The sequence below is a fragment of the Bombus fervidus genome, chromosome 2 (assembly GCF_041682495.2).
Source record: "Bombus fervidus isolate BK054 chromosome 2, iyBomFerv1, whole genome shotgun sequence".
NCBI lineage: Eukaryota > Metazoa > Arthropoda > Insecta > Hymenoptera > Apidae > Bombus > Bombus fervidus.
Window position 1 is genome coordinate 20,630,777 of NC_091518.1, and position 20,179 is coordinate 20,650,955.

Sequence of the window (20,179 nt, forward strand, 5' to 3'; positions counted from 1 at the left end):
GAATAGGAAGAAACATTTTTAAATAAAAATGTAATTCTTATTCCTGTTTTTCAATGATTTTCACAAGAGACCATCCCGAAATCTTCCCTTAATCGCCATTTTGGCAATAAATATTCCATCGTATTTAAAAACTTTTATTTCTAATAGTATTTCTAGAAACATTCGACCCTGAACTGACTCAGATAAATAGAATTTCATTCTACTAATGTCAAACACCTACTAAACAACAATAGCAATGGAATACAAACATAAATTATTCTACAGCTACCAAAGTATTATCATAGTTGAGCATGCACTAATATCGCTACTACTTACCTAAAACATATATCATCCCACGTACCAGTTGCCAGCTTGTTTTTAGCATGATTCGGAGCTTCCTTCCGTGTGAGCGATGATTCAACGATGTCATCCTGAAACGAGATTTAAAATTACTCTGGCACGTGTACCATTGCAGAGAGAAAAGGAGCGTATTACGAAGTTCCTGCAGAAACGGGACCAGGCGCGAAAACCGGCGTGAAACCATCGATAGGTTTTGGTACGGGCAAGGACATTGTCCTTGAACCGTTACCTTTAGACGAGAATGGATTGCCACTCGAAATACCCTTACAACCAGGGGATGAATCGTTACCTTGGAGAAAGGGGCGAGTTCATCATCGACCTCGACTTGGCGACGCGACGCCATGGCGAAAAGAGAAACCGAAATCTCGTGACACATCTTTGGACAAATTACAAGGGACAGAGTCCCAAGTTAAGCCTTGGACCGAAGAAGCTATAGTATTAAAGAAAACTCCACAGATACCTCGAGAAACACCGAAAGAAAAATTGGAGGAAGTTGAATTAAAACCAGCGAAAATCGAGAAAAAAGAAATTAGAAGAGCTAGTCTGGAAACTGTTGACTTGAAACATGTTACGAAAGAAGTAACGAAGGATACGAGGACTGAAGAGAAGATCGCTCGACTGGAAGAGACTACAGCAGAGACTTACGTGGAAGAAGAGGACTCTAGATTTATTAAAACCACGAAGAAAGTGGACGAAACTGTTCAAAAAAGAAAGGAAGAGACTAAACCTTGGACCGAAGAGAAGGTTACATTGAAGAAAGCAAAACCTGAGAGAAAAGAGATTCCTAGAGAGACTATAGAATCCGTGGAACTGAAACCTTCGCGGATCGTTAAGAAGGATATTGAAAAACCTAGCTTGGAAAAAGTAGATCTGAAATCTGTTCCTACGACTGTGACTGAGAAAGTTACTGAAGAAATTATCTCGAAAACTGGTTACCTTGAACAGGAAGATACATCCATGTTAGACGTGTCTAGAACCGAAGAGGTCAGAAAAATAAAGAAGGAGAAGATCGAAGAGAAGGTAGAACAGGCGAAGCCATGGACGGAAGAAAAGATCACCTTGAAGAAATCTAAACCTATAAGAAAAGAAGTTGAGAAAGAAACTATAGAGACTGTGGAACTGAAACCATCCAAGGTGGAAAAACTTCCGATTCGAAAGCCGAGCGTGGAGAAGGTGGACTTGAAGCCTATTCCAACGACAGTGACTGAGAAAGTCACTGAGAAAATCACTGAAAAGACTGAATACCTTGAACAGGAAGACACTTCTTTGTTAGACGTATCGAAGACTGAAGAACTGAAGAAATTGAGGAAAGAAAAAATAGAAGAGAAGCCAGAAGGGCCTAAACCTTGGACCGAAGAGAAAGTGACGCTGAAGAAAGCGAAACCTGTGAAGAAAGAGGTTGAAAAGGAAACGATAGAAACGGTAGAGTTGAAGCCATCAAAGATTATAAAATCTACGGTACGAAAAGAAAGTCTGGAAACAGTGGATCTTAAATCAGTCACGAAAGAAATCACAGAGAAGACAGTGAAAGAAGTCGTACACAAGACTGATTACGTAGAACAAGAAGACACGACGTTGCTTGATGTTACCAAAGACACTCAAGTGAAGAAACTCAGAAAAGAGTCGATTTCAACGGAGAAGGTTGAGCAACTTAAACCTTGGACTGATGAGAAGATAACTTTAAAGAGAACTAAACCTGACAAGAAAGAAATACCCAAAGAACAAATAGAGACGGTAGAATTAAAACCTTCCAGACCAGAAAAGGGAGAAATTGAGAAACCAAGTCTTGAAGCAGTGGATTTGAAACCAATTCCCAAAAAGGAAGTAAAAGAAGTATCTAAAAAGCTTGAAAGAAAAGACGTGCTCACCGAAGAGGAAGACACAGTCCTTCTTCAAGTCTCCAAAGACACAGAAACTACGGTCAAAATTGATAAACAGGTCAAGAAAATAGAAGAAGTTGAAAAGAAACCGGAAACTAAACCTTGGACTGAGGAAAAAATAACTTTGAAGAAGACTAAAGTTGAGCAAAGAGAAGTTCGTAGAGAAAGTCTGGAAGAAGTCACGCTGAAACCGACGAAAACGGAGAAGAGAGAAATTAGGAAGGAAACTTTAGACAAAGTAGATTTGCAGAAGGTGAAAGATAAGACACAATTCGTCGAAGAAGAAGATACCAAACTATTAAAAATCGACAAAGATGAGAAAGTTGAGGAAGAGAAAACAGAAAAAGTAAAAACATGGAGAAAAGAAAGGAAACCAAAAGAAAAAGCACCATACCAGGAGGAAGAAGATAAAACGATCTTGGATGTGAAGAAAGATGTCGTGTCTGAGGAAAAACTGAAAGAAGTGCCAGTTCCTTGGGCCAGAGGTAAAAAGAAACCTAAAGAAAAGATTCCTTATCACGAAGAAGAGGACACTACTCTTCTCGACGTCGAAAAGACTGAAAAGACGACTGAAAAACAGGCAAAAGAAGAAGTGCCGGTGCCATGGATACGAGGGAAGAAGCCGAAGGAAGAGAAGCCGGAAGTTCCGCAAAAAGTTCAGCCTGAAGAAGAAGTGCCTGTTCCATGGGTACGAGGAAAGAAGCTGAAGGAAGAGAAGCCGGAAGTTCCGCAGAAAGTTCAGCCTGAAGAAGAAATGCCTGTTCCATGGGTACGAGGAAAGAAACTAAAAGAAGAGAAGCCGGACGTTCCGCAGAAAGTTCAGCCTGAAGAAGAAGTGCCTGTTCCATGGGTACGAGGGAAGAAACTGAAGGAACAGAAGCCGGAAGTTCCACAGAAACTTCATCCAGAAGTTCAACCTGAAGAGAAACCAGAGGAAGAAACAGAGAAATTGGAAAAGGTCCCATGGCTTCGAGATAAGAAGGTTCCGCGGAAGATACCGGAAAGGAAAGAGGAACAGGTTGAAGATATTAGATCAGTTGTATTGAAGCCTACCAGACGTGAACGTGTACCAGAAGAACAGGAGAAACCAGAAGAAGTGACGCTGAAGCCTGTCAAACGCATTCCACTTGAAGACGAAAAGAAGGAGGAAGTGCAACTGAAACCCATTCCGAAACGAAAACCCGAAGAAAAGCCGAAAGAAGAGATCAAATTGAAGCCATTCCAAAAACCGAAACCAGAAGAGGAGGAACGAGAGAAACCAGAACTGAAACCACTTGAAAAACTTAAATCTGAAGTTCCAAAAGAAGAGGAAGTGCTGGTAAAACCGGTTAAACGGGGGAAGAAGCCTCAAGAACGTGAAGACGTTACGAAGGAAATAAAAGAGGCTGAAATTGAAGACTTTACAGCTGTTGTATTAAAACCTACGAGGAAAGAGAGGAAGCCAGAAGAAAAGGTAGAAACAGAGGAAGTAACTTTGAAACCGATTCAGAAAATCCCCAAAGAGAAAGAAACAACTGAAGAAATAACGCTCAAACCAATGGAGAAGCCTAAAGCAGTGGAGAATGGAGAAGTTTTGGTAAAGAAGACTGAATTACAATGGCAACCTGAAAAGAAACCAGCTAAGAAAATAGTAGCAGAGGAGGAGAAACCAGAAGAAATGATATTGAAACCTGTCAAGCGACTTCCTAAGGAAGAAGTGGAAAAGGAAGAAGTTACTTTGAAACCAATTAAAAAGGAGAAACCTGAAGAAGAAAAACCAGAAGTTAAGTTAAAACCTGTCAGGCGACTTCCCAAGCAAGAGGAGGAAAAACCGGAAGAAGTGACATTGAAACCTGTTAAGCGTCTTCCCAAGGAAGAAGTGGAAAAGGAAGAAGTTACTTTGAAACCAATTAAGAAAGAGAAACCTGAAGAAGAGAAACCAGAAGTTACATTAAAACCTGTTAGGCGACTTCCCAAGCAAGAGGAGGAAAAACCGGAAGAAGTGACATTGAAACCTGTTAAGCGTCTTCCCAAGGAAGAAGTGGAAAAGGAAGAGGTTACTCTGAAACCAATTAAGAAAGAAAAACCTGAAGAAGAAAAACCAGAAGTTAAATTGAAACCCGTTAAGCGACTTCCCAAAGAAGTGGAAGAGAAGCCTGAAGAAGTGACATTAAAACCAGTCAAGCGTCTTCCTAAGGAAGAAGTGGAGAAGGAAGAAGTTACATTGAAACCAATTAAGAAAGAAAAACCAGAGGAGGAGAAACCAGAAGTTAAATTGAAACCTGTTAAGCGACTTCCGAAGGAAGTGGAAGAGAAGCCTGAAGAAGTGACATTAAAACCAGTCAAGCGTCTTCCTAAGGAAGAGGTGGAGAAGGAAGAAGTTACTCTGAAACCAATTAAGAAAGAAAAACCAGAGGAGGAGAAACCAGAAGTTACGTTAAAACCTGTTAAGCGACTTCCTAAGGAAGTAGAGGAGAAGCCAGAGGAAGTGACATTAAAACCAGTCAAGCGTCTTCCCAAGGAAGAAGTGGAGGAGGAAGAAGTTACTTTGAAACCAATTAAGAAAGAGAAACCTGAAGAAGAAAAACCAGAAGTTAAGTTGAAACCTGTTAAGCGACTTCCTAAAGAAGTGGAAGAGAAGCCCGAAGAAGTGACATTAAAACCAGTCAAGCCTCTTCCTAAGGAAGATGTGGAGAAGGAAGAAGTTACTTTGAAACCAATTAAAAAGGAGAAACCTGAAGAAGAAAAACCAGAAGTTAAGTTAAAACCTGTCAGGCGACTTCCCAAGCAAGAGGAGGAAAAACCGGAAGAAGTGACATTAAAACCAGTCAAGCGTCTTCCTAAGGAAGAGGTGGAGAAGGAAGAAGTTACTCTGAAACCAATTAAGAAAGAAAAACCAGAGGAGGAGAAACCAGAAGTTACGTTAAAACCTGTTAAGCGACTTCCTAAGGAAGTAGAGGAGAAGCCAGAGGAAGTGACATTAAAACCAGTCAAGCGTCTTCTCAAGGAAGAAGTGGAGGAGGAAGAAGTTACTTTGAAACCAATTAAGAAAGAGAAACCTGAAGAAGAAAAACCAGAAATTAAGTTGAAACCTGTTAAGCGACTTCCTAAGGAAGAGGAGGAAAAACCGGAAGAAGTGCAATTGAAACCTGTTAAGCGTCTTCCCAAGGAAGAAGTGGAAAAGGAAGAAGTTACTTTGAAGCCAATTAAGAAAGAGAAACCTGAAGAAGAGAAACCAGAAGTTAAGTTGAAACCTGTTAAGCGACTTCCCAAGGAAGTGGAAGAGAAACCTGAAGAAGTGACATTAAAACCAGTTAAGCGTCTTCCCAAGGAAGAAGTGGAGAAGGAAGAAGTTACTCTGAAACCAATTAAGAAAGAAAAACCAGAGGAGGAGAAACCAGAAGTTACGTTAAAACCTGTTAAGCGACTTCCTAAGGAAGAGGAGGAAAAACCGGAAGAAGTGCAATTGAAACCTGTTAAGCGTCTTCCCAAGGAAGAAGTGGAAAAGGAAGAAGTTACTTTGAAACCAATTAAGAAAGAGAAAACTGAAGAAGAAAAACCGGAAGTTAAGTTGAAACCTTTTAAGCGACTTCCCAAAGAAGTGGAAGAGAAACCTGAAGAAGTGACATTAAAACCAGCCAAGCGTCTTCCCAAGGAAGAAGTGGAGAAGGAAGAAGTTACTCTGAAACCAATTAAGAAAGAAAAACCAGAGGAGGAGAAACCACAAGTTACGTTAAAACCTGTTAAACGACTTCCTAAGGAAGTAGAGGAGAAGCCAGAAGAAGTGACATTAAAACCTGTCAAGCGTCTTCCCAAGGAAGAAGTGGAGAAGGAAGAAGTTACTCTGAAACCAATTAAGAAAGAGAAACCTGAAGAAGAAAAACCAGAAGTTAAGTTGAAACCTGTCAAGCCTTTGAAGAAACCAGAAGAAGAAAAGCCAGAAGAGGTATCATTGAAGCCAGTTAAACGTCTACCTAAGGAAGAAGTGGAGAAGGAAGAAGTTACTTTGAAACCAATTAAGAAAGAAAAACCGGAGGAGGAGAAACCAGAAGTTGCGTTAAAACCTGTTAAGCGACTTCCTAAGGAAGTAGAGGAGAAGCCAGAAGAAGTGACACTAAAACCTGTCAAGCGTCTTCCCAAGGAAGAAGTGGAGAAGGAAGAAGTTACTCTGAAACCAATTAAGAAAGAGAAACCAGAGGAAGAAAAACCTGAAGTTAAATTGAAACCTGTCAAGCATTTGAAGAAACCAGAAGAAGAGAAGCCCGAAGAGATAACATTGAAGCCAGTTAAACGTCTTCCTAAAGAAGAGGAGGAAAAGGAAGAAGTGACTCTAAAACCAGTAAAGAAGGAGAAACCGGAGGAGGAGAAACCTGAAATTAAATTGAAACCTGTCAAATTCTTGGAGAAACCAGAAGAGGAAAAACCTGAAGAAGTTACTTTAAAGCCCGTCAAGCGTCTTCCGAAGGATGAGAAGAAACCAGAAGAAATTATTTTGAAACCTATAGAAAAGGAGAAACCGGAAGAAGAAAAGAAGCCAGAAGTTAAGCTGAAACCGGGTAAACCTATCGAGAAACCAGAAGAGGAGAAACCGGAGGAAGTGAAATTAAAACCGGTTCCGAAGCCGGTCCCTGAAAAAGTCGAAGAGAAACCTAAAGAAGAGGAAAAACCTGAATCCATATTACCATGGCGCGTTGGCAAAAAGGCGAAGAAGGTCGTCGATTTCCGAGAAGAAGTCACAGTCGTACCGATCGATCAAGAGAAAGTGGTCTCGGAGGAAACAACGGTCGTGGAACAGAAAGTGGAAGCTAAAGAGATAACCCAGGTGGTGGTTAAAGAGATCGAAGAACATAAACCTGTAGAAGCGCCCGTAATTCCGTGGAGGACACCGAAGAAAGAAATGGTGAAAGAAGTCGTCGAAGAAAAAGTCGAAATTGAAGAGATCAAACCTGAAGTGGTACATAAAGAAGATACAGTAATCGAAGAGATTGTTGAAACAGAAGTCTCTAGGATAAAGAAACGACGACCAAAGAAACCGGAAGAAGAGAAGGAAGTGGTCGAATTGAAACCAGTCGAGAAACACGAAGAATTCATAGAAAAAGTAGAAGAAGTGGTTCTTAAACCAGTCAAGAAAGAAAAGGTAGAAGTAGTAGAAGAGAAAGATGAGGTTCGTCTTAGACCAATACCGAAGAAACCACAGGAAAAGGAAGTACCCGAAGAGGTAACTCTGAAACCTATCAAAAAGGAGAAACCCGAAGAGAAACCTAAGGAAGAAAAAGTACCAGAATTGAAACCAGTGAAATTAGAGAAACCAAAAGAGATAGAAGAGAAGGAAGAAACAGTGGCTAAAATACCATGGAGGAAACCTAAAAAGAAAGCAGAAGAGGTACCTGTACCTGTTCCTATAGAAAAGGCAGAAGTGATCGATGAAACTGTTACCGTAGAAGAGGTTAGAGTGGAGGAAAAAGTTAAAGATGTGGTCACGAAAGATGTGGTCGAGGTCGAAACAAAGATCAAAGAAGAAAAAGTGGAGGATCGTAAGAGCAGACGCAAGCAGCGTACGCAAGTAGAAATATCCATCACGGACAAAGACAAAAAGATCGCTCCGAGGTTCATTCAGAAGCTACAACCCGTTATCGCGCAACCAGAAACAACCGCAGAATTCACATGTACAGTGTTCGGCAGTCCATTCCCCGAAATTACCTGGTACAGAAACGAGCAGGAGCTTCACGCCAGTGAGAAGTATATAATGACCATCTACGAAACGACAGCCTCGTTGGAGATAACTAAGGTGAAGGAAGAGGATGCCGGCATGTATTCTTGCAGAGCGTCAAATCCTGCTGGAGTAGCCACGTCCACCGTGAATCTCGTGATATTCGGTACTAGATCTGTGTGTTGTGACGTCTGTGTAATCGTTTTCGTTCAATTTTTTATGGCTTATGGAATTGACGAGTTTTTACAAATGGCTTACGACTCTATGGATTTATGAAATTTCTTGGCAAACGTGTGAACGATGCTTTTTACGTGTGTTTCTTTGTTGTTACTGTGCGTTTTCCTTATTCTATAGGGTAATGTAGATAAACTTAATTAAAAGGGAAGCAATTTTTTATAAATCTCACATAATCTATAACAATATATATATACGAATTTTTAAAAGTTTGTATTTTAAATTTCAGAAATTAGTGTTTGCTTTTTTATTTAAATTAAAGAAATTTTCGCGATCGGCAAGCCTGCTCGCTTTACGTTTAAAAAAAAGCCATTATTTTTATTAATAATTATTCTTGAATATTTCAATTATTAATAAAAATAATGATAATTATAATTATATACATCCGAGCATTTTAACGAAATTAAAATTCTATGCTCGTTGCGTACAATCTACCCTATTATGCAAATGTATTTTGCATGAAGTTTTACAGTATCGTTGCGTGATCGTTCCACTTTACAATTACCATAAACTCATACGACGTTCTATTTCACAGAAAAAGAGGAAGAAGGCGTAGCGCCACACTTCGCAACACCCATTAAGCCTCTCATGGTGGAAGAGCACAAACCAGCTCTACTTGAATGTGTGGTCACTGGAACACCGGTGCCGGAAGTAAAATGGTATCGCGGAGAGCAAGAACTGAAACCTCAAAAGGGTAGAGAAATCACCTTCAATCCTGAAACCGGCAAAGCAAAATTGCATATATTGGAGCCAATGAAAGAGGACGAGACGATTTATCGCGTTCGAGCTGTGAATAAATTCGGTCGAGCCGAATGCAGAGCTAATTTGGTGATCGGCACCGCGGTGAAGATCACTAAACCGGAAGTTCTAAGAGCACCAAAGATCACCAGACCTTTACCAGCCTTGGTAGCCGAACTGGGAAAACCTCTAACTTTGTCAGCCGACTTCGAGAGCAAACCAACGCCAAAAGTGAAATGGTTCCGCAATGGAACTGAAATTGTCCCATCTGACAAACGGGTGATAAATATTTATGAAACTACCACTGAATTATATATTCCTGAGGTGACGAAGAAAGATGGCGGGAAATACGAGGTTAGAGTTCAAAATCCTGTCGGAGAGGCGAGAAGTTCGGGCTCTGTTACGGTAAAAGAACGCGAGGACAAGACCGACGAAGTGAAAGCTCCGAGGTTTATCGAACCGCTACAACCACAGATTGTCGCCGAAGGAGAGGTCGTGATCATGGAAACACGCGTTGAATCCTATCCGACGGCCTCCTTCCAGTGGTTCCACGAAACTCGTCCTCTGGAGGTACTTCGGCTTTCTACTTTCCTACTTATTCATTTTCCTGTTTCTCCTTATACTTTTCTGCGTTTGTATTTTTTAACATTTACACACTTGTCTCTCTGCTTATTGTTTCAAATTCATTTTTCACACCTTTTGACTTCTGTTCAAGGCTTTCCTATCATTCTCAGAATCTTAATAACAGCTAACTACGTCTCTCGCTAAATAACGAGACACTTGTATCAAAATACCAGAATACATACGCAGGAAACTAGTTGTAAGAAAAATTCTAAAAAAAATTACAAATAAACGATGATCTCTATCGAGAATTACAAACGTTTGCACTTAAAGTTAAATCTCCACGACGAGAACGTTTGAAAATCACAAATAAAAGACAGTTTGCACTTGGAATCCTCAGAAGAATGTTTGCATCGAAAATCGAACAGAAACTATTAAAAGTCATCGAATAAGGGACAATTTGCATTTAGAATTCTAAAATATCCTCGTCGAAATTTAATCATAGGAGAAATCCTCAAACATCGCAAATAATAAACAATTTCTGTTTAAAGATTTGAAATATCTACACTCGAAATTAACAATACCAGAGACTCTTGAGAATTACGAGCAAAATAATTTGTGAATTTCTATTACAGTCCACGCCACAGGTAAGGATTGTGACGCAAGAGAACAGATCGATCCTCATGATCAAGGAGATCAAGCCCGAGTTCGCGGGCACGTACACCTGTCGCGCCGAAAACGTTGGCGGATCAGTTACCTGCACAGCGACGATAAATATGTTGGAGACACCATGGGAAGAAACCGTTGAGCTTGTTTCACCGACGTTTGTTAAACGATTGTCACCGGTCAGGGTCATGGACGGTGAAAGCGCAAACCTGACGTGCATCGTCCAAGGGAAACCTACGCCTAAAGTGGAATGGTACCACGACAACAAACCTATCAAAGAGGGCAAAGAGATTACCATTATACAAGATACGGAAGGTGTGTGCAGTTTGGCCATAACCGAAGTATTCCCTGAAGATGCCGGAGAATACACTTGTCGTGCCGTGAATCCTGTTGGCGAGGCCGTTTGCATGACGTCGCTTATCGTGGAAGGTAATTAATTTTAACGTGTATTTAATTATCGTTGTTTGTAGATAATAATAGAGATGATTAAATTCGAGATGATGAATAAGATTTTGAGAAAATTTAGGGGAAATTTATGGGGCAGTTTTGTAAAGACAAAATAATATGTAGGAATATAAACTTAATGGTAATACTAAAAGTAACAATTTGAAAATAATCTGATAATAGTTAATGCGTCGAATAATAAAATTATGAGTGATGAGATTTTATTGTATATTGAATTATTATGATGGAACGAATGAAGCGTTTATTTAAATTTGGTACGAAACGTGTGGTGAGAAAATTTTTCACAGCAGATTGTAAGATAATATCAAATATAATGATATAAAAAGAAATAATATAAATTAATAAGAATAATACTATTTAAATTTGATATTAAAGGTAGTATTACAAGAATATGGAAATGAAATGTTTTATGAAATGTACATTTTAGAAAACCATAATCCCATTTTTATAATAATATTTTTCCCTTCGCAGCATACGAGTACGTACCAGATTCGGAGATTGCATCCTCGATCGTTGCGACGTCTCTTACTACAGGGCAGAGTGGTTCGGAAGAGGATCTCTTATCTCCCAAGGTACCAACAGAAAACTCAGCTTGCATAAACTTCGATTTTTCTATAAATACGTATAATTTTTCAATTTAATTCTTTTTTTTTTTTTAGGAAACTCCCTTGTTCGACACGGACACAGAGGAATCTGCACCGGAGATAATAAAGAAACTTCCTCAGTTAATTCCTACCAAAGTCGGAGAGTTAACCAGGTAAGAAAGATGATGTTACATACAATTGGGAAAACTTTCACGCGAATGTGAACCCATGGAAAATAATCGTATATATTTTTACGAAAACAAAATCGGTAGAATTTTTATACCTGCACTTGAGAATCAAAGAAATCCAGTTGTATTTTACTCTATATCTATTGGGTTGGCAATTAATTTTGTTATTTGTCATTGTCATTTGTAATTTTGTCATTACCACCATAGTAATAAAATCCGCAATCACTTAGTTACCAATCCAATAAGTAGGATGTTACTCTCGAGTCAAACAAAGCTGATTCTTTCGACTACACATTAATAATTAATTTAATCTATCCAATATATCTAATAATTATACTAATACCATCGATAATTTCTTATGGATAAAGCTAAGAATTTTATTAAATCAAATCTAGCTATTTTCGATCACTTTTATCAATTTTTATTTATGTTCTATTTTTCATAGACTGGAAGTGAAGGTCAAGGGAAAACCGAAACCAGAAGGAAAATGGTACAAGCAAGGCCAGGAGATCATGCCGTCCGAAGAATTCCAAATCGAGGAATTCGACGATGGCACGTCGATACTGACGATAGCCGAAACATATCCCGACGACACGGGTGAGATTGTGTTCGAAGTACACAATCCACTCGGTGTATCGACCACGATGACGTACCTGTCTGTAGAAGGTAACGATTCGTTCATGCCGAACGAAGAAGCAATTTTCGAAAGTTGTAGAAGCTTCGCTAATCTGCTTGATACGAGTTCTTTTCAGCTACGCTCTTCTTCGATTGGATTCATCAGCGAAAATCTCCCAATGCTCTCCCTATATCTCCCTCATAAATATTATGTCTCAAAACTCACACTGAACACGCACATCCTATCACTTTTATACACTTTTTTTATATTCTTTCATTTAGCGTTCTGCCAGCTACTCGGACCCTTTGAGTTCCATCCATTGGCTCTCGAATTTTTATGTGAAAATCATCATAAAATTCCTAATTTAGGATTAATCCGCAGATTAACTTAAACAACTCTTGTAGCAAAATTTCCAAACTTTACGATCGCAGAGAACAAAAAAATATGTACTTTCAAACACTTAAGATCCTGAAATCTCTAAACTTACGAATTTCTAAATCACCAAATCTTTTAAACTTCTAAACGTCTAAATTATCAAATCTCTAAATTTCCAAAAATGCCGAAATTTTCGAACTTCTGAAAATTACAAATTGCAACGCATGCTTTTCAAAATTCTCGCGTTCAGATTTTCCAATTAAAAAGGTTCCAAATAGTTTCACGAAATGATTCGAAAGCCAAGAAGCGGAAAAGACTGCTTTGATCTAAAATACGAAGGCTTAAAAAGAATTATCACGTCGCTTGGAAGATGGGACTGAAAGGGTCGAAGATGCGAATACATCGCTAATAATCCGTCGATTTGTTAGGAATCCTCGGAACAAAGGAGTACAGGAAACCATCATGGGTGGCCGAAATGGAGGAGATGCAAGAAGCTCTGAGAGGTAAGAGTCGTCAGTCACAGGCGATCGATTGCATGCTGAGTGAAGCGGAGTGCAGCTTTTCGACGGATAGCCTGGACGATCGTGCCATTAGGGACGAAGGTTCTCAGAGAGATAGCTCGACGATGATCAGCGAATTCTCTTCCACAAGAACTTTAATGAACATCGACGACGAAGGTAAGAGGTGTTTCGAGGAGGAAGATTCTTCTCCGAAAGGATTCTTCTTGTCCAGAAGATTCTCCGACTCCACAGAGATCGAACAAGAGATTACTAGCACGAAATATTCTTGGGAGATGGATATCACTCAGAAAGGAACGATCGTGGATCAAAATGTCGAAAATAGTTCTGAATCTAAATCTAATGACAAATACGAGATTAGATACGAACAAAAAAGTATGGATAAGAAGATGAAAGGTGAAAGGTTAAGTAAAGTGGTGAAAAAAAAGAAATCGGAGAGTTTGGAGGAGAAAACCGTGACGAAAAGGAGCACGGAGACGAAATCGCTTTCGACGACTGTTTCAATGAAAAGTAGACGAGATGGAAGTAGCACGAGTAAATCTTCTAATATGCAGAAGGTGAAATTGTCGAAGCCTTTGACGTTGGAAAAGTCGACCTCGCCAATAAGGGGAACGATCGTGACGACCGTGAAAGCTAGATCTCCGTCTCCGGTTCGAGCAAAGTGTTCAAAGATCAACGAATCCACGTCGAGCGAGAAGCTGAGGAAAGCAACAGGTAAATCGAACTCTCCTTCGCCTACGAGACTGGAAAAATCAAAACCAATAAAATCCGCCGATAAATTAGTTGCGGTAAAATTGAGCAAAAGTGTTAAATTGAAAGATGAAACGCGTGCTTTTGATACGACTAGTAATGACGAAACAATAAATAAAACCACGCAGAACATCGGTAAGATATCGGTAGAGAAAGACGAGTCTAAAATGGAATCATTAAGAACGCAAAGGAAAAAGAAGATCGTATTGGATTTCGACGAGTTTCCACCTCCGAGAACTGAGAAAAGGAGCCACGTTCACTCTGAACATTTGAACGTACCGGAAACTGGCGTCTATCTGTCGCCTATCGAGGAGAACAGCGAAGCTTCGACCGGAAGTGGGCAAAATAAATTCGCTACCGAGCATTATGGCGCTGGAAAAATGATGGAAGCTACGTTGGAATATGACCACGCGAGGAAATATCATACCTATCCGAAATCTAGAATTCCAGTAGCAAGGTGGTCGAAGGAACGTCGTTTTGGCAACTTGATGATGGATCCAAAGATGTATCCTTTGGAACCGAGAGAAATTGATTTGGAAGCTTTTCAACAATTGCATACAGCAGATAGTCAAGAAGAGTTGCAAGAATTTTTGTTGCTGGAGAGTCAATGCAGTGGAAACCTTGGATTAGCTGGAAACATGTCGACGTCCGAGGTTTCATGCAGTGAACATCATAGTGAGGATGAAAGAGGCACCATGTCAGGTATTCTTGTTGATCGAATTACTAACAATATAGGTACAGGCTGATTTACGTAACAATTGAAACAAGTCAATAGTCATTTTTTTTTATTAAAATTAGAAGAAAATACTCGAGGAAAAAGATGAATCATTTCAAGAGATTTGCACTACTTTTTTGAGAAGATATAAATTTTTTTGCACAGGTGCGATCATTTGTATAAAAAAAATTCTACATAAAAATATATTAAGATAACGCGGCCCGAAATTGATCAGTTTAAAACTCCAAGTTAAAAGGTGTTTTACCTTTAATATCGAAACTTTAATATCTTCTTTTTCTTCTAATATTTTCCTTGAATTTTAATCAACAAAGAGATATGACTCGTTTGAGTTGCACGAATCGCCTTGTATAATAAGATTAATTATTTCTTATGCTTTTTATAAAATTGTTGTTTCGCATGGATTTTCTTTGTGTACGAGTGTTTTGTTCTTTTCTCGTTCGGCTAACCAGATTACTGACATCGGGGTCACGCTAGTCGCACAATCACCAATCAAGAGATCAGGTAAACCGTTTATTAAAGATTTTTGTTTCGTAGGCTTTTCTCTTTTTCCTATTGAATAGTTATCACAATTTACGTGTCCTGATTTTAGCCACGCAATCTGTACCACGATTCATCCAAGAGATAACCGACGTTTATGCGAGGGAAGGTGAAACCGCAGTGTTCGAATGCATATACTCTGGCAATCCTGCTCCAGGTATTTTACAACTTTTAATAATTATCACAAATAATTAGTATATGAGCCATGCAGAAGACTATCATCAAGGACAATCTGTTTTGAAATGCTAGTTGCTTCGATACTAAAATTAAGAAATTTTAAAAAAACAAAGTTGATCAATTTGAGTTCTGAATAGCTCGTATACCAATACGAAGAAATATGTTTTAAAAAACATATAAAATTGCATCGTTTAATTGTTGTTAGATTTTACATGCTCATATCAGATCAGTTCACAAATTGTACAAATCATTTAAAATTAAAATGTTACTATTAAGATTGAAGTAAAGTGGAATAAATTGAAATTCGCTATTTTTTAATGTTATTGTTACAGCTAAAAATAAATATAAATTTACACATTGATTCGATAGAATATTAATTTGTACGCATTTTATGAATTCGATTTCATTATATTTTCATTTTTAGACGTTGTATGGTACAAGAATGACAAGTTGGTCTCCAATACCCAGAACGTGAAAGTTCGTATCTCCGATGAAGAGAAAAAGACATCGCTAACGATTAAACACGCGACCGAAGAAGACGATGCTACTTATGTGTGCAAAGCTACCAGTGAGATAGGTTTGGCAACGACGAAAGCTAAACTACGCGTAACAGGTACCATTTTTTTTTAAATCTACCAAACTATACACATGTTATTCACGTTTAAATATTAAAAACTTGTATGTCATTTAAATAATATTGTGAGAAAATTGAAGGAAAATTTATAAGGAATTTTAAAGGTGGTAGCGCATGAATATATAAAGTTAATGATAATTTTATACCGTTAATTGAAAATTAACTACATTAAAATTTGTATATAATTAATTAAAAATGGGATATCGTACGAATTCTTCCTTCAGATGTAACGGGTAAGACAGCATTCTTTGACGAAGAAGAGGTGGTCGAAGAACAGGTGACTGAAGTCAAACCTAAGGAGAAACCGAAAAAGAAGAAGCCAGAGCTGAAGAAGGCTAAAGAGACGAAGGAGAAGGTGAAAACCGAACGTGTGAAGATAGACAAGAAGGAAGTGCGCAAAGAGAAGCTGGTTCCTAAAGAACAACCAGAGGAAAAGTCAGTAGAATTAGTAGTTAAATATATGTTAGTAATAAACGTTTTATATATAAAGAGATATAATTATAATGGAAATTTTACATTTAGGAAAATTGTCGACGTCGAAGAGACTCAGGTACTCGAAACGACAGAGATTATTGAAGAACAACCAACAGAGGTAAATAAAACAATTAAATATATATACAATTACGTTAGATGGTATACAAAATTTGTAAACAATTTACGCCTAATGGAATTGCACTTAAATTTCAATAATTTAGCAAGTACGATCTTAATTCAGATAAAAGAGATCAAAAAATTATAATCCAAGAATATATCAAATGACAATTAGAATTACATAATGTCGATATTAAATGCATTATATCACTATAAATAATATGAACAGCTGCCATTAATTATTGTGCTCCATAGTCAACTGAAATGTTAGTAAAGGATAAATTTATTTCATAAAATTCCAAACCATAAAACCAACCTCTACAAGATTCTTTATTCGTTCATTTAATGCTCATACATTAAACGTTAACGTTCCATTTCATAGATATCACGAGCGAAGAAAGTGGTGCCGATCCAAGAGCCGCTAGTGACGGAAGCAACCGCGTCGCTGAAGAAGATCGACGATCAGAAGGCACGCGAAATGGTACCAAAGCCTGAGGAACGTGCAAAACGGGTGGTGGAGGAGCGCGAAGGTGTAGTCGTCGTCTCAGAAGTGGCCACGGAAGACATAGCGCGAGATTTCACAGTGGAATCGGTGGTCGATCGCGCTGAAATCACGTCGGAAACCCTGCAAACCGTTTCTGTGTCAGAGGTGCACACTGAAGCTGGTGTTCAAGAGATGAAACGAATCGAGGCCAAACAACGAAAAGCAAAGAAAACAGTGGTAACCGAAGAAGAAATATTCGAAGAGAAGCCCAGAGAGGTAATCACGGAGGAAAAACCGAAAAAGAAGAAGAAAGACAAGGTGAAGGTGAAAGAAGAAGTGACGATCGAGGAAATCGTAGAAAGACAAAGAGAGAATATCGCGAGAGAGGTGGAGGAAATTATGGAGATGCTTCACGCGAAAGAATTTGGACCTGGCGAAGCTCCTCTTCGAGAATTGGCTACTATCGGCTTCTTGGTGCGCCAAGGTGTCTCCGTGAACGAGATAAACGAGAGTCTGTACAGGACGGACAATTTCCCTGCGTTGAAAACCCCCGAGGCTCAGAATGCGCTGGTTCAATTAGTGGAACGAGAAGGTCATGGTCCATTGATCACGCAGGTTCTGACGGAGGAAACGACCACCGACGAAAGCGTAGTGGCCGCTACCGTTGGCTTCCGTGCTTTTATGAGGATGATCGAGCTGCAACACGTTACCGTGGAGGAAGTGCTCACGCACTTCGCTCCGGAGGACTTCCGGCCGCGTGCTTGGGAGGTTACAGAAGCTACGGAAGTAAGGATTGATTTTCTACTTCTTTCTAGCCCTGCTATGCGCTTCCAGTTATTCTTGATTCAATCGTATTTGTCTGTATTAAAAAACTTATTGAAATTTGAGAAAAACATTTGGATGAAAAGAATTATTAATTAATATGTATTATTTTCGAATTTGATTTGTTGCATTCAATTTCGAGTTTCAGTCTTGAGTCGTAGTATTTTCTTAAATTCGAGAATTGGAGCAAGGTTAGAAATATGAAGTAGAATGATCAAAAAGTCGAGTATTCTTTCCATAGTAATTTTTTATCTTTTGCTTCAATTTTTAGTTACTGTCTATTTGTATCATATCATCGATATATCTGCTATATATCATAGGTTTTCTAAAAGACAATTTATATAAGATTATCATAAGATTTATATAAAATTCGAACCGGAAACATAGTAAGAATAATTCTTCACAGGTTGAAACGGAGGGACGAGTTACGGAACGAGTAGATATGATCCACAAAATGGAGGTCCATTTCATGGGTAAGTGGAGAATACGGTGTGAGGTTTGAAATATGAAAAAAAAAGAGACATAAAAATATTCATATACTACGAACAATGCAATGTTACAAAACGATGTTGCAGATCGTCTTTTTCTACTTAATACATTAAACATCTTACGTTTTGGTGTGTGCTTGCGTGGCTGCCTATACACTTTATGAGTGTACATTTTTCTTACGTTTTTAATATTTGTATATAGTCCGCGGCTTCACGACTACATATATATATATAAGCTCGAGTAAGCATGCGTTTTATTCAATTTTTTTTCTTTTTGTATATAATTCAATAACAAAGAGATTTCCTTCGTCACACTTTTTTGTACGTCATGTATTGTACATTTCAAATATCAAATAAAAGTGATTCTTTTGCCATGTGCCATAATATCCCTGTGTGTTTTTCATTTTCTTCGAGTGTTTTGCTCTTCGTACTGATCTCCCTTTCCCAGAGCTCCCACGAAAGAAACGAATGGGTTTTCTGATTGCAGAGAGGAGGGACGAAAGAAAAGCCATCCGCGCGCAGGATATTCGTGACATAAAAGGTTTGAAGCAACGAGTTCTCAGTGCATGGGATATACATTCGTACGATTCGCCATTCGACTCACGAATGGACAGCATCATTAATACTATTTACTTCTCATTTCTTCGACGCAAAGATTTCAGTGTCCGGACAGTCGACACCACATCGACATTCCAATTCTACTTTTTTCAATTCTTAACTGTACTTTTCTTGAATCTTAAACTGTCTTGAGGAGTTCCTTGCAGAGCTAATTTTCTAAGCCTGAGTTTACATTTATTCTTATGTTTCTATTTCACTTCAAGTATGTTAAATACGATCAATGAAGAAGATGTAGGATTTCTAAATATAATTTTATCTGTAATAGAATCGTAATCTTCAACTAGTATTATTGGGTCATAGGTGACCATAATACAATAGATTATTCATTTTTAATTTATATTATTACATACAACATTAGTTTAATTTTTAGGTAATTGTTTAATTCGATCAATTAACGAATGATTTTTTATTACTGTATGTAATATTAATTTAATATGTAATCTTAATTGAATTAAGTTAATATCTTCGTGTTACATAATACGATGATAAAATCTTTATCGTATAAGATAGGAAACATAATTTAAAAATAGAATTGTCCGAAATTAACTTCGTCACGAATCATCTACGATCCATTGACGCTAGTTGGGAATTAATTAAATCAAAGGAATGTGGCAATTCTGAACGGATACCAAATTCTTCATGAAACATTCCGCTACAAGCTTGAAGATCATCTTAATTACTAAAGAAAAGATTCATCTCATGTTTAAAGCTCACTTGCGCTGACTAATAGAATCGATACCACGTACCGTAGACCAAAAGATATTGAGAGAAAAGAAAGCACGTGCGTGATCAATCATACGATACGGTCTTTACGTAATGATTATATTTTATTATTCTTTCAGATGCATGAAGCTTTACTTGATCGAATAATAGCAGTAAAATTATTCTGCTTATGCCGCTATGCTTTCCACGCGCCGTATCCCTTCATTATTCTATTCTTCCTATTCCCTTAAATATAATCACCTAAATTAGTATATAAATCTTTGACCCGCTTCACCAAACCACGTCCACCACCAAAAGCTTCTCGTTTTGAGCTTCGCTCTGCTAATCGCAGTTTCGATGTAAGTAAACTTTGATTTACGCTTCAATTCATGTATTTCATTTGCATTTGGCAACGGATCCATCGTTTCCGCCACATTTTTCTGTTTAACGTTTCATTTATGTTCTTTTTCATGCCCTCTTATATCATTTGAGAAACTGCGAAATAAATTATCACGAGATCATTGAAGTCGATAGATAGTCGATTTCAATGAATCGATTATTACATTCTCAATGAAAATTATATACTGTACGATGCTTTGAATATTATGAAATACGTTAAAATCATCTCAAACATTCCATTTCAATGTATTGGAAATTTAGAGAAATAATAATTTTCATGTCTGTATATATTTCATAGTTTCTACATCAGTAGATTGTATTATATTATTCGTTTGTAAATAGATATTTACTGGTAGTAGTATATATTTGCAACATTAGTTAGAATGCA

The 20,179-nt window shown here is 38.1% G+C and overlaps 1 protein-coding gene across 10 annotated transcripts in view; it reads left to right on the forward strand.

Moving 5' to 3' along the window:
* The window catches only part of Sls (sallimus), a 255,332-nt gene that overhangs the window by 187,303 nt on the left and 47,850 nt on the right, over positions 1-20,179 (forward strand). For 3 of the 10 annotated variants that reach the window (XM_072020358.1, XM_072020385.1, XM_072020395.1), the window contains exons 41-55: positions 455-5,614; positions 5,777-8,074; positions 8,678-9,450; positions 10,077-10,536; positions 11,044-11,144; positions 11,232-11,329; positions 11,790-12,010; positions 12,764-12,838; positions 14,929-15,033; positions 15,478-15,666; positions 15,912-16,122; positions 16,210-16,279; positions 16,661-17,548; positions 17,991-18,057; positions 18,560-18,613. The exons of 1 other annotated variant lie outside the window; for it this stretch is intronic. In XM_072020358.1, coding sequence (XP_071876459.1) covers positions 455-5,614; positions 5,777-8,074; positions 8,678-9,450; positions 10,077-10,536; positions 11,044-11,144; positions 11,232-11,329; positions 11,790-12,010; positions 12,764-12,838; positions 14,929-15,033; positions 15,478-15,666; positions 15,912-16,122; positions 16,210-16,279; positions 16,661-17,548; positions 17,991-18,057; positions 18,560-18,613 — 10,770 coding nt within the window. Of the gene's footprint in view, positions 1-454; positions 8,075-8,677; positions 9,451-10,076; positions 10,537-11,043; positions 11,145-11,231; positions 11,330-11,789; positions 12,011-12,763; positions 12,839-14,928; positions 15,034-15,477; positions 15,667-15,911; positions 16,123-16,209; positions 16,280-16,660; positions 17,549-17,990; positions 18,058-18,159; positions 18,459-18,559; positions 18,614-19,532; positions 19,752-20,179 lie in introns of those variants that run through there. 6 more of the 10 variants (XR_011802169.1, XM_072020425.1, XM_072020412.1 and 3 more) reach the window with 6 other exon arrangements.